This window comes from Terrapene carolina, unplaced genomic scaffold (genome assembly GCF_002925995.2).
Source record: "Terrapene carolina triunguis isolate 2854851 unplaced genomic scaffold, T_m_triunguis-2.0 Scaffold238, whole genome shotgun sequence".
Lineage (NCBI taxonomy): Eukaryota > Metazoa > Chordata > Testudines > Emydidae > Terrapene > Terrapene triunguis.
Window position 1 is genome coordinate 8,636,155 of NW_020664589.1, and position 13,046 is coordinate 8,649,200.

Below are 13,046 nucleotides of genomic sequence, written 5' to 3' on the forward strand. Positions count from 1 at the left end.
TGGTTCCAGTGAAGAGAGGAGATCAAAAAGAACCATGTCAGCACCGGGAGCGCATGCACCAACAGGCACCTCCTTGGCATCATAGATGAGACAGACGTCCTCGGCACCGACCCCAGGACAGAGAGACCCCAAACACCGCGTCATATGCTGAGCGCAGCACCTGCAGTGGATGTGCCACCCAGTCTGGCCAGTACCAGTACAATCCGCCACCATTGTACTGTTGGTGCTACTGGAGCCCGCCAGTCTCAGTTATTTCATCCCAAAGAGGGTAACTCAGTATATCGCACTATTATGAGCTCCCCACTGTCCCTCAAGGATCAGTCTACCAGACCTCAGGCAACATCCTCGACTTGTTTCCAAAATGTGCCAGAATGCACATATGCAAGGCTGCTAGGTGAAACAATCCACTCTTGTTTGTAAAGCACTGTGCATTGGACTTGGCTGATAGATCCGATGCCAGATTCAGGAGAACAGTATTCAGATTTCCTGGTTGACTGACGAACCGGGCACTCCTCCATCCTGAAGAGGATACTGCTTGCCAGGCACTTATAGTGGGATCCATACTGACCTACTTAAAGAAGAGAGAATGGTTACTTACCCTACATTAACTGCGGTTCTTCGAGATGTTGTAATTCGTGTGGATCCTATGACTTGCCCTCCATCTCTGCTTTTGGAGTCCTCAGCTAACATGGGCTACGAATTGAGGGAACAGAGGGAGGGTCGTGGCTGCTCCAACCTTTATCACCCCTCACGGGAGCATGAGTAGGCACAGGACACATGCAGAGCCCCAAGAGACGGTGCTGTTCAAAAGTTTCTGAACTTGTGTGCGAAAGGTGCACCTACAGTAGGATCCACAGTGACTACAACGTCTCAAAGAATCAGTTATTCTAGGTCACATAACCATTCTTTTCAAGGCATGAAATCTAGATGGTAAACTTGTGTCACCATGAGTGACTGTTTCCAGTGACCATAATTTCTTATTTGAAGGATTGACTTCCACTTACTTTTTATTGCACTATCACACCAGCTGGTCAACACTGGAGATAACAGTAGTTACATCTGTCTTGTTGTCAGTGAAGAATGAGACAATGAAGTGGCTACTAGTGCAGATTATTAGAACAGGGATTAGGACATACTTAGTTTCTCTCCATAGACTGCCATTTTGGATATAATAATATTCATTATGTGCTTTTTGGGAACGTGCTTCTTTTTGTCTCTTATGAGCTTCACGAGTATCCTTCATCTCTCTAGATACCTCTAGCTTATTTGGAAACAATGGGGCCAAGACCTTTCGATTTGGCAACTCATCTTATGGAGAGCAGAAACCTACAGGCACTTTCAGTTCTGGAGGCGGGACCGTGGCCGCTCAAGGCTTTGGGTTCTCTAGTCCAACCAAAGCAGGTATTGTATTAACAAACCCGCTATAAACACCCACACTTACTTGTAAGATATTGAGTAGTGTGTTTCAGTAGTCAGAGATCTACACCCCAGACCCAGTGTATGGAAGATCATATGCATGAGTATTGCCCCCGCATGATACTCCACCATATGGTACTGTGACGGATTGGATCACAGAAACCCCCTTGGGAGCTGCCACCTGATATGCCCAGACTACTTCTACCCCTGCTTCCCCTGCCAGCTCAGGACCCCAGCACCCTGTCTTGCTGAGCTAGACACTCCCGTCTGCCCCAACACAGACCCAGGGTCTGAATCACTTGCCCCAAAGCTGCAGGTTTACCTGAAAGCAGCTCACAGAAGTGTGCTTGTCTTTAGCACTCAGATGCCCAACCCCCAATGGGGTCTAAACCCAAATAAATCCGTTTTACCCTGTATAAAGCTTATACAGGGTAAACTCAAATTGTTCGCCCTCTATAACACTGATAGAGAGATGCACAGTTGTCTGCTCCCCCAGGTATGAATACATACTCTGAGTTAATTAATAAGCAAAAAGTGATTTTGTTAAATACAGAAAGTAGGATTTAAGTGGTTCCAAGTAGTAACAGACAGAACAAAATAAGTCACCAAGCAAAATAAAATAAAATGCGCAAATCTATGTCTAATCAAACTGAATACAGATAAGATCCTCACCAGTTCCAGAATGCTCCCTTTTACAGACTAATCTCCTTTTAGCCTGGATCCAGCAATCATTGCAGTCACTGCCCTTTGTTCCAGTTTCTTCCAGGTATCCTGGGGGGTAGAGAGGCTCTCTCGTTAGCCAGCTGAAGACAAAATGGAGGGGTCTCCCAGGGGTTTAAATAGACTTTCTCTTGTGGGTGGAGACCCCCTCCTCACTCCTATGCAAAGTCGAGCTCCAAGATGGAGTTTAGGAGTCACCTGGGCAAGTCACATGTCCATGCATGACTCTCAGCTTTTACAGGTAGCATCCATTGTTTACATGCAACCTTGAACGTCCTCAAGTAGACTTCTTATGTGGATTGGAGCATTCCAAGATCCATTGTCCTTTAAGTGTTTCTTGATTAGATACTTAATTTCAACATTCCTTTCTCCAGGAGCTGACCAAATGCTCTACTAAGGTTATTTAGAAATCAAGCCAGTACACAGCCAACATTCATAACTTCGAATACAAAAATGATACATGCATACAAATAGGATTAATACATTCAGTAGATCATTACCTTTGAGATATGTTACATGGCATATGTAGCATAAAACACATTCTAAGCATATTTCCATAAAGCCTTATGGGAGGTACCGTCACAGGTACCATCTATCTCCTTCCAAAAAACAGGTCCCAGCAAGTGGAAATTCAGATGCTAGATTCAAAACTTAATGATTTAGAACCTGAACTGCACAAAAACACTGAGTAGACTTTATCTTCACAGGGTTCATTGCAGAAACTGCCATGCAATTTGTAGGGAAGTGAGCTGTAAGTGTTAGTGCCAGGCGTATATAGCTCACTGACAGTGTAGCATGCAATGTGATTTATAGAACTTATTGTGAACTGGGTGTTTTTTGCCTATTGATGATCCCGAATTCCCTTCTTGTGTAACCCGTTCTGTCATAAACCCATCATGGCCTTGTATGCACCAGTGTCTTTGGTGGGACTTTCCCCAAAAAGTCCAAGTCAGGAAAGCTTCAGATCTACTTTTTTAAAATCAGTCTGACCTTGCTGTTACACATGTGGCACTTTCTCTTCTGTAATTAGTCTGTAGTGAACACTGAAATACATGGTTCAATCCTTGAGGGGGCCATTTAGGGAACTGGAGTAAAAATCTGTCTGGGGATTGGTCCTGCTTTGAGCAGGTGGCTGGACTATAGATGACCTCTTGAGGTCCCTTCCAACCCTGATATGCTATGATACTGTGCTGTTCTGTTGACTATTACGTTCTTGGAAATCTTGCCTAATCCTTTTTCCTATTCCATGGTAATTTGCCCACTGCAAACACTGGGAGTAATGGTGACTGTGATATGAGGTCTGTTTCAACCGACCAAGGTGTTTGCCTTGATAATTACCAAACAAAAATAGAAAACCAAAGGGTTAGACAAAACAAGAATTCTGTCATCTAACCTTAGAATACTCCTCCAGTTGGCACCTTTGCAACTTGGAATTTCCTTGGGAAAAGGCTATACAAAGGTTGACGCCATAGAATTCAGAGAATGATGCTCCAACGTACCCCTTACAGAAGTGGTCCTTCATGGGATACTATTTTAACATGGCAGCCATGGCACTAGTGGTGACTTTGCTTTTGGGTAAGTGAGGTAGCTAATACTGTCAGTTGATGCTACTAGCCTCAGTAACAATGTCCAGTGTTTCTCCTAAATACTACTTTCAGTGTGATAGTGTATCAAGCATTCTCCCTGTCAGGCCAGCCTTGTATCTTTTATCTTGGGTGTTGGAGATAGGTGGTTTCAGTGAATGATTCCCCCCCCCCCCTCCTCCCTTATTGAAGGAAAGGAGATAATTCTCTAACTCCAGTTTCAAAATAAATCTTGAGATGGGATTTTCTGACAGGTTATTGTAGTAGGCGATTTATTGATGTGGAACCTCCTTGAAGCCCTTTCCCCATCCAAGTCTAGGTGTTAGACACCATAAAAATAGTCTGTAGTTTCCTATTTAGTATGGGATGAAGAAGGGGCATGACTTGCTACAGAGCTTTCTTTTTCCTGGTTTGCCGTCTATATATTGTGTTGCCTTCTCATTTTTATGTTCATTAACACACAGTATACAAGAGAGTCTGGTCCAGAACTAAGCTCCAAGGAGCTAGGTAAAGACCTGTGTGTCTAGAAAGAAAGTGTAACCGGATATCTGATCTGTTTCAATAATTCAGCCCCAGCTTTTATTTTTTCCAGACCTTTGTGTTTACAACCAGACAGTATCCATTATCTTGGCCTGGACTGGAATTTCACCCAGGGTATTAAAATGCATGGTGTTATCCCAAACCTCAGCCTTAATCGAACAAACCATCAAGTGCCCTTTGAGATCCATGTAGTCAGTTCTAAACAGGCAAACAGCATCAGCAGAGTGAATGTAGAGCAGAAAAATCCTAATAAAAGGTTTTTATTAGGTTGTGTAAAAGGAGGAGGTTAAGACACTGAATGGGACCTTGAGGCCTAGTTTAATTCTTGGCTCTGCCACTGATTCCTTGAATGACCATGAACAAGGCACGTAATCCCATGACTTAGTTCCCCATCTCTAATTGGAGGTTAAAAAAATCTCCTTCCCTCATTAGTCCTTTAAAGGTAAATTTACTGTTTGAGGTGCTCAGGTGCTATGGTGGGTAGCTTATAAGAACATAGTGTGATACAGGAGGGCCAGGGAGCAGTGGTAGAGGGGAAATATATAAGCCTTAGGCTAATTAAGACTGTAGACTAGGGAGGGTTGCTACAGGTTAATTGGAGCATTGTAGTCACTTAAGGCCCTGTCAGAAACGTAATAAAACCCCCTACTTCAGGCAGTTGGAGGAAGGAGAGAGGATTGGAGCTTGGACGTGTGTGTGAGATTTGAAAGACCAGAGAACCGAAGTAAGGGAGACCCTGCTCCAGCGTCTAAGGACCGAGGGTAACCCCACCCAAGGGGGAAGGGGGGAAGAGACCCACAAGGGTTGAGAGGGGCTGGGACTCAGCAAGGAGCAAACCCAGACCCCTCCCCTGCTTCCCTCCTCTACCACCTTCCCGGGCCACTAGTGGGGCCCTCGGCGCCCAAGAGCAGGGGCAAGGGGTGGCGTCTTAGCGCCCTCCCCCCCCCTCCCCCCCAAGAAAAGCGCAGGACCCACCGTACAAACATCTGCCATCTTGTCACAATAGGTAGAGAAGAGCAAATCTTACCTATTGCGTTGAGAGTCCTTCCATGTTTTTAAGGATCTATGTGCAGCACAACAATATTGTTGATCCAACAGGTTTGTGTATAAGCTATCTTTCATATCAGATATGTAGCTATGGTAAAATATCTCCTGTTGCATTTTGTTGGGGGTGTTGTCAGTGGAACCAACCTATGCAGGAAATTTTTCATCCTGTGTTTTTTTTGCACAGGAGTTCCTTCAGACCTTAATAACTTATCTAATTCCTGGTGATTAGGTTTGTAAAACTGTCTGCAGAAGTGAAGCTCTTCCCTTCTGCAGTAAGGGACATGAGATTATTGATGAAGGATGCATGAGCATTGTTTAAATAAATGAAAAGCATCAGTCTATAATTTATTGCCACATGTATTTTTAATTGCCAGTATAACCCAGTTAACGTGAATACTCTGCTAAATTGCAATTAAAGCATCTAGTTTATATAAAGCAAGTAGACTGTTTTGATTCCTTCACACACCAAACAAGCATGAATATGTGTTAGTGGGCTTTGTACTCTGTATATATCCCCTTATGTGTATCTAAATTTAAATTGAAAATTATGCTCTCTAAAATGTAATTCTGGGAATCAAGCTCAGCTGCTCAAGCAACCCAAACTGCACTTGCCCATTGGATAGTCTTTGTTTCTTTGGGCTGGTTTTGGAACGCGTTCACAAGCTTTCCTACCCATGCCTTTTGTAATAAAATGTGCTGCATTTTGGAAGCTTGGTTGTAGCTGTAAGTTCCATAGATAATACTGTGACCATGTACAGGAATGTCCGCCCTCGTTCTAGAATCTGTCTACTTGGAAATCTAACTTTGTTTTTCTTTTTTTCTCTGTTATTGTTTACTTGATGTTCTTGTCCCTTTTTTGCCTCTGTTTTGCTCAGGTGGCTTCGGTGCTGCTCCAGTGTTTGGCAGCCCTCCCACTTTCGGGGGGTCCCCTGGGTTTGGAGGGGTGCCAGCATTCGGTTCAGCCCCAGCCTTTACAAGCCCTCTGGGCTCGACGGGAGGCAAAGTGTTCGGCGAGGGTACAGCCGCAGCCAACGCCGGAGGATTTGGGTAAGCCAAAGAGGGTCTAGGGATTGGGAAATCAGTGTTCTTGTTCTGTCTGAAACTGTTATGCTTCATTCTGTATCCAATCGATTCTGCAAATAAAGAAGGGTCTAGGGATCTAGGGTTGATCACTGAGCAATGGGCTTCCTCATTAGAAAAGCCCACCCGAAAGGAAAACAGCAAAAAACAGTATTTTATGATTCCGACCATGCTGGCCCTAATGAAAGTAACAGGTTCTCATTTTAATTTGGGAGCTATCAAATTGAACCCTAGAATACAGAAGTGAGAAAGACCTAGGCCATCCAGCCCATGTATCTGAGTGCCGGTTTGTTTCCTATTTGCACTTTTGTTAGTGTGCATTCCAGTCTAGTTCTAAATGTGCCAAGCAAGGGGGCTTGGAATGATAAATATGGAATGATAAATTTGTTTAATCTCTAGAATCAGCCCCACTTTTGGGGTGGGGGAGAGATTTTGAGAAGAGTTCAATATGATAGCTCATCCGTGCACAGACCCTACTAGTAATATGTGGTTGATTCCAGAGATGGAATACTGATTTTTTTTACCTTTGATCACTTACATGGCACTGAAATCTTATCTCGCAGCAGACAGCACTTTATTTATTCCCTGTTCCACCGAGCAAGTACATGGTTTCAAACCTTGTGAATCTGCAAATGTTCCACCCCACACTTTAGAGTTGCTGGTAGATACCTAGCTTTCAAGGTGACCCTTTCCTGTATGTACACATCCCATAATAATAATCAGTCCCAATCATTTTCTTCAGGGAAGTCTTGGAGAACTGTCTGTCGCAAGATCCAGTGGAAAAACCACCCAGCCTTTATTTTTTGCACTCTGTTGTAATCCCCTCAATCTCAGTGTTTGCATATCTCACAAGTGTCTGCATTGGGTTCAGAGAGGAACCACCTTTACATAATGCACCTCAGTATTTTCCATCTTCAAGATGGGTTTGCAAATGTTAAGTAGTTAATTCTCAGCACCTTCATGCAGCGGTCAGTTAGGTGTTCTCCAAGGCCCACTGTATTCCGTGGCAAGCTCATTGTAAATTCTGCTGCAAGATCCCTGAATTCTGTAGTACTGCAGTGCAGCGGATAAGCTAAAAATGGAGGGGTTTATTCAAATCTAAAAGCAAACACAAGGAATACTGCACTAACTGTATTTAATTGGATATTAAACTCAATTTATGTTGCTCTGCCATAGTGCTTCCAGTTGCTATTGTGCTGCAGAATTTTGTATTGAAAACACACGCACCAAATAGCTAATGTCAGCAGCACTTAAATTTCAAGTCTCATCATTAGGATTCAGAGTTAACATCTCATTTTCAGGAATGTAGCTATTCACATCTTAATGAGAGTTCTTGTTTAAGGAATTGAAGACTTGGGAAGCAAGCACTTCAATGGCTCGCACTCAGTTTTCTTCACAATCTTAGAAGCTAGAGACTTAGGCAGCTTTGAAAAGCTTATTCCAAGAAATTGTGTCCCTATTTAAAAAAAAAAAAAAAAAAATGGGAATTGGGTGTCCAAATTCCCTAGGAAGCATTGAAATCCCACCCTAATTGGCTTAAATCAGCTGTGCCCAAACTTTTCCTGTCAACCCCTTCTTCCCCCGCAGTAGTGGAATCTGTCTGCGCCTCCTCCCCCCCCCCTCCATTACAGCACAGGGGTGGGTGGGACAGAGAGAGGTTGAGAAGCTGAAATGCAGGTAAAGTCATTTGCTCAAGGTGTTGGAGGTAGGATTAGTACTCAGCTCCTTTCAGTCTTGTGCTCAGCCCATTAGACAGTGCTGCAAAATCAGTCATGTGGTTAGTTGCATCATTTCTCAACAGTTGACATTGCTTTGAGGAAGTGCAGCAAAACGCAGCTTCTGTTTCTTGATGCCTGCAAAGTTCTTTATCAAATCTAAAGACAACTTGGGATGGGGACGGGCCTTCACTGTCACCACCTTAATGTCAACTCCCTCCAAATTCTCAATCTCACAGTGAGAAAATCCCCGAGAATCTGGGAGAGGAGTTTGGTCACAACCAGATTGATAGGTTAAGGTGTTAGCAGGTGGCGTCTCCAGCTCTAGAACTAGAACTGACGCCGTTAAAATAAAGTCAATGGCAATGACTTGTAATTTTTCTATTTTTTGTATTCTTACCTCGCCTAGTCTTGTTCAACAGCCTGTAGTAGTAGCTGAAAGATTGAGGCAGTTAAACCACAGGTTTCTTTGTTGCTAATTTTACGTCCAGTTCTTTTCATAGCTAGTAGAGATGGTTTATTCGATAGAGGCACAGAGCCTGGGGAGACAGAACAGTCATAAAAACCGTGTCAACCCCTGGCCCTTCCTCCCCCTCTTAAAAAATACTAAGAAAAGCAATACCACATTTCATTTACAATCAAGAGCCAAAGCCATCTGCAACTAGCCACATCAACAATCCTATTCAGGGCTATAAGTGGCTAGCAGGCTTAAGTGTTGAAAGGCAAAGAGACTGAAATGCCTGTCTGAATCCAATACCATATATGGAAACTACCTGCATAGACCAAACTGTCTCTTAAAGAGAGCAAGGCAGAGAGGATTACTTTTCTTTATCAAGAGAATTGCATGCAGCACTTCTGCAAGGGCTGTCTCTTTTCAAGATGTATGTTTTGATGCTTCAAAGAATGTACCCTTGATCTGAATGGATGGAGAAGTGGATTAATTCACTGTCGGTTCAGATTGAGCTTCACAAATGAATGGAGCTTGCTGGGCTCAGCCTACTACCTACTTGACATTTTATCAGCATCAGGAAACAGGCACACTGTTTAACTTGACTGGCATCGCTGGCTGCATTACTCAGTACTGAGGTGCATTATCAGAGCTTTGTGATGAGAAACTTGAATAGCTCATGCCCACACTATTCCCAGTTCCAGATACTATATCTGTGGTATAAGCCCATTGTTTTCAAGCATAAATATAACATACAAAATTGTGAGAGGGTGTTGGTGCCAGTGAGAACCATGTTAGATGGAATTATCATGGCATTTCATTGATGTGATACTGGCGGTGGTGGGTTATTTTTAAAAAGGAAATATTTGCCTGTACAATGCTTGGTTGGATGGGGTGAGTGGGGAAGGGTAGATCTGCTTTCTCTCTATAAAGCTACATTTGAGTATCATTTTTCAGACAGACTGTGTCCCCCAAAGCTATAAAGTTAATAATACAAAGAGGTAAATAAATTAAGTGTTCTAATAGGTAAAGTGAGAGAGAAGTGTCAAAGGCAAGGAGAGGTTCAGGAAGGAAGCAGAATGATGCATACTTCAAAATAGAAAAGAGAAGGAAATAAGGCTGGAGAAGACTTTATGGAAGGGCTGTATTGTTCACTGAATAAGGCACTGCCCTGGGAATCAAGAGACTGGGTTCCAAATCCTGGCTGTGTCATACCCCTTGCTGTGTGACCTTGGGCAAATCACACAACCTCTCTGTCTCTGTCCCGTCCCCCCCCCCCCCGTAAGATACAGTAATGATGCAGCACTTTTGAGCTGGATGGATAAAAAGTGATGGTGGTGGGGGGTGATTTATTATATTCCCCATGATGGCAGGAGTTGCTTGTCATGTGTTACGTTGAACTTTTTCTCCATGTGCTCACTTCTTGTTTCCTCTGAAGGGCAGGTGGGCAGAGGGGTGGTTGTAGTACTGTGCAAAATTCTTAATAAAACCAAGAAATAAGCATCTCTCAGTGAGTGGGGTGGGGGCAGACACGTGGTCTTCCTTTATTGAGTGATGAAATATGTGTGTGTGTTTTCTCTTTGAATTGCAGTTTTGGTGGCACCAGTAACAATACTGCATCATTTGGCACCCTGGCAAATCAAAATGCTCCTACATTCGGGTCGCTGTCCCAGCAGACTACTGGTTTTGGCACACAAAGCAGTGGATTCTCTGGCTTTGGGTCCAGTGGAGGAGGTAGGAGGAGCTGAAATGTCCCTGTCGGAGAGTGAAGTGGGAGAGCCCTAGCATATCCCTGTGCCTGTCCTTCTCAGAACTCAGCTGTGACGCTTGCTCCCATTGCCTGTTGTTGACCAGTTGGGGTTTACGAAACTGGGAGTGGGAGAAGAATTGAGAGGTGTATTTTTCCCCTTTCGGATTACAATAAATGCCTATTTCAGTTTCCTGTTTGGTTTTACCACAAATTTGAGAGAGCGAAGGCTAAACAGGCATCAGGTGGATCTCTGCCCAGAAATCTTAACTGGCAGAATCCAAGAGAACACAGCCAGCCCTGTGGGGCCCTGAGCCTCGTCCCCCGGGGCTGAAGCACCTGAGCAATGTAGCTTTGTAGGGGCCCGTGTGGTGTGGAGCCCCAGGCAATTGCCCTGCTTGCTACCCCCTGGCTTTTACATGCAGAAAAACAGTTGTGACACAGGTGGGGCGTGGAGTTTTTAGCACATTTGGGGGGGGCTCAGAAAGAAAAAGATTGAGAACCCCTGTTCTAAGGGAATATGGGAGGGTGACCATACTATGTGTCGCATGCATTCTTTATGCCCTTAACAATAATCCTTCTTTAATCTTGCATTTCTCTCAGGCTTTGGCTTTGGATCATCTAACTCGTAAGTACCCATCACTGCCTTGTATCTGTTTTTCATTAAACATATAAAAAGAACTAGACTAGAAATGCTAGATGATGTGTGAAAGGAAGCTTTGGAAAGCACACTAAAATGCTAATCCTAGTTGAAATTTTAAGCAGTAAAGGAGGATTCTTATTTCATTCATTCTCGTTTCTCCTTTTAATAGTAATATACACAGCTCAGTAACTAGATGGCAAGTTTCTTGATCGTGTCCTTTCCTATGTAGTTAACTGTAAATTCTCTTTTACAGGGGATTATGTAGTACTTTTTTCTCTTGGTCGCAAAATGCATAGTAGGGATAGGTAAATATTTATCCCCATAGTAGAAATGGAAAGATGGTGCAAAATACTAGATCATCTTCCTGATCTAAATGAGGCTTTGTCTAGTGGTTAGAGTACTCCTAGGAGGCAAGACTCCTATTTCTATCCCCACTCTGCCACTGAGTTACTGGGTTGCCTTAAGCAAGTAATTTAAACTTTGTGCTTCTGTTTCCCCATGAGTAGAATAAACATAAGCATATCTACTTAACAGGTACATTGAGACAGTGTTGTTAAAGCTCTCTCAGATCCTCAGTTGAAAGGTGCAGGAAGTGCCAATGCATTCTATTAAAAAGCTTCCAGTGGCACATTGATTGGTATGGAGGTTCTTGGAAGCTTTAGAGATTTTCTAGATTGATATAGATGAAGAGGGACTCTAGCTTTCACTGTTGTGTTGTGCTGCTGTTTCACAGATCCACCTCTGGGTTTAGTGGTTGGAGAAGCTGAGAGGGGATGTTCATGAGCCCCTTCCACCCATGCTATGGTCAACCAAGTTAGAGCTGCTCCGTTTGTGGATCCTCTTCACGATCAAGCATAAGATCATCTTTCCTTTGAAATATCAATTCTACTTCCTTTTTTAAAAACACTTAATGCTTATTTTTATGCAATAATTGTTCTTGCTCTTTAATAAACTGTTTTATCTGCTTCACTGTGGTTTGTGTGGAAGAATTTTTCAGCACGTATCCAGAAAAAACAAGCTTGCATTATACCAGCTCCATTTGGATTGGATATAGATGCTGTGAAAGGATGCCTTTTGTCCAGCCCACTTATGTAAGAGAGAAGAGGCTGTATTGGCCAAATTCAGTCCTTGGTCTAAACCAGTGCAGCTTTCATTGAAGTCAATGGAAGTCACGGTCTTTTTTTTATGACAGGGCTAGTATATTTGACCCATCACGTGACAGCTGTGCATGCTCACCTCACTGAAATGCCAAGAATCATGGGTCCAGTCTGAGCCTGCTGGGGAAGGAGAAAGTCAGTTCAGATGAGAAATTAGGAGAGTACAGCACAAATACTGTTAGCGGCCATGCTCAATAAAGTGGTGGGGAGCCAGGGCTCTCTCCTCTTCATTTTTTGCACTATAAAAATTATCACAATTGAGTACAATTTATAGGAAAGACTTTTGGCCTTTGTATTAAAATATGAAATCCATCTAGAAGCACTAATGCTTTTCATCTTATGGCTTTGGGCATTGGATCTTCCTGTCAGCTACACTTTTACCAACCTCTGTGAGAGATTTTTCTTAGTGGCGCTCCGCTCCAGTCAGTAACATTTGTGAATTTGTCTTGTATGTGTTTACTTGAAAATATTTAGCAAATGTTTTTAAAGCATGCCTTGAAGGCATCCAGAAAAACATTTTCTCTCTATTTTAATGCATCTGACCTCGATGAAACCCCCAAGTGATGTGATGGATTTTCTCTGCACTATGAAAGATGCGTTTGAAGAAGCAGCTTGATATTAGTTTGATGTGTTGTACTTTGTCCTGTTACTGTCAGTATAACATAGTGATTCTAATAGGACGCTTAGGAATACGGAATGTAGCAATGTTTCAAATTAGAAGCTTTCTAATCTTATTTTAAATAGATGTGCAACTGTATGACAAGAAAATGTCATCTTGGGTTTTGGGTGACATCTGGGAGCACAGCTGCTTGTTGAAATGATAGCTGTGTGTATACATGCAGCAAGGAAGCTTTTAGTTAGATGTGAGGGAAAACTTTTCTAACTACAGACGCTCCCCAACTTACGCAAGCGTTCCGTTCTGGAATGCCTTGCGTAAGTCGGGAACGTAT

The 13,046-nt window shown here is 43.1% G+C and overlaps 1 protein-coding gene across 1 annotated transcript in view; it reads left to right on the forward strand.

Annotated features, from left to right (window-relative positions):
• Nucleotides 1–10,928, forward strand: part of NUP214 (nucleoporin 214) — a 77,712-nt gene extending 66,784 nt beyond the window's left edge. Inside the window, exons 32-35 of the mRNA XM_026657258.2 lie at nucleotides 1,252–1,401; nucleotides 6,182–6,353; nucleotides 10,141–10,283; nucleotides 10,900–10,928. Of these exons, the coding sequence (XP_026513043.1) occupies nucleotides 1,252–1,401; nucleotides 6,182–6,353; nucleotides 10,141–10,283; nucleotides 10,900–10,928 (494 nt within the window). The remainder of the gene's footprint in view (nucleotides 1–1,251; nucleotides 1,402–6,181; nucleotides 6,354–10,140; nucleotides 10,284–10,899) is intronic.
• Nucleotides 10,929–13,046: the final 2,118 nt, after the last annotated feature.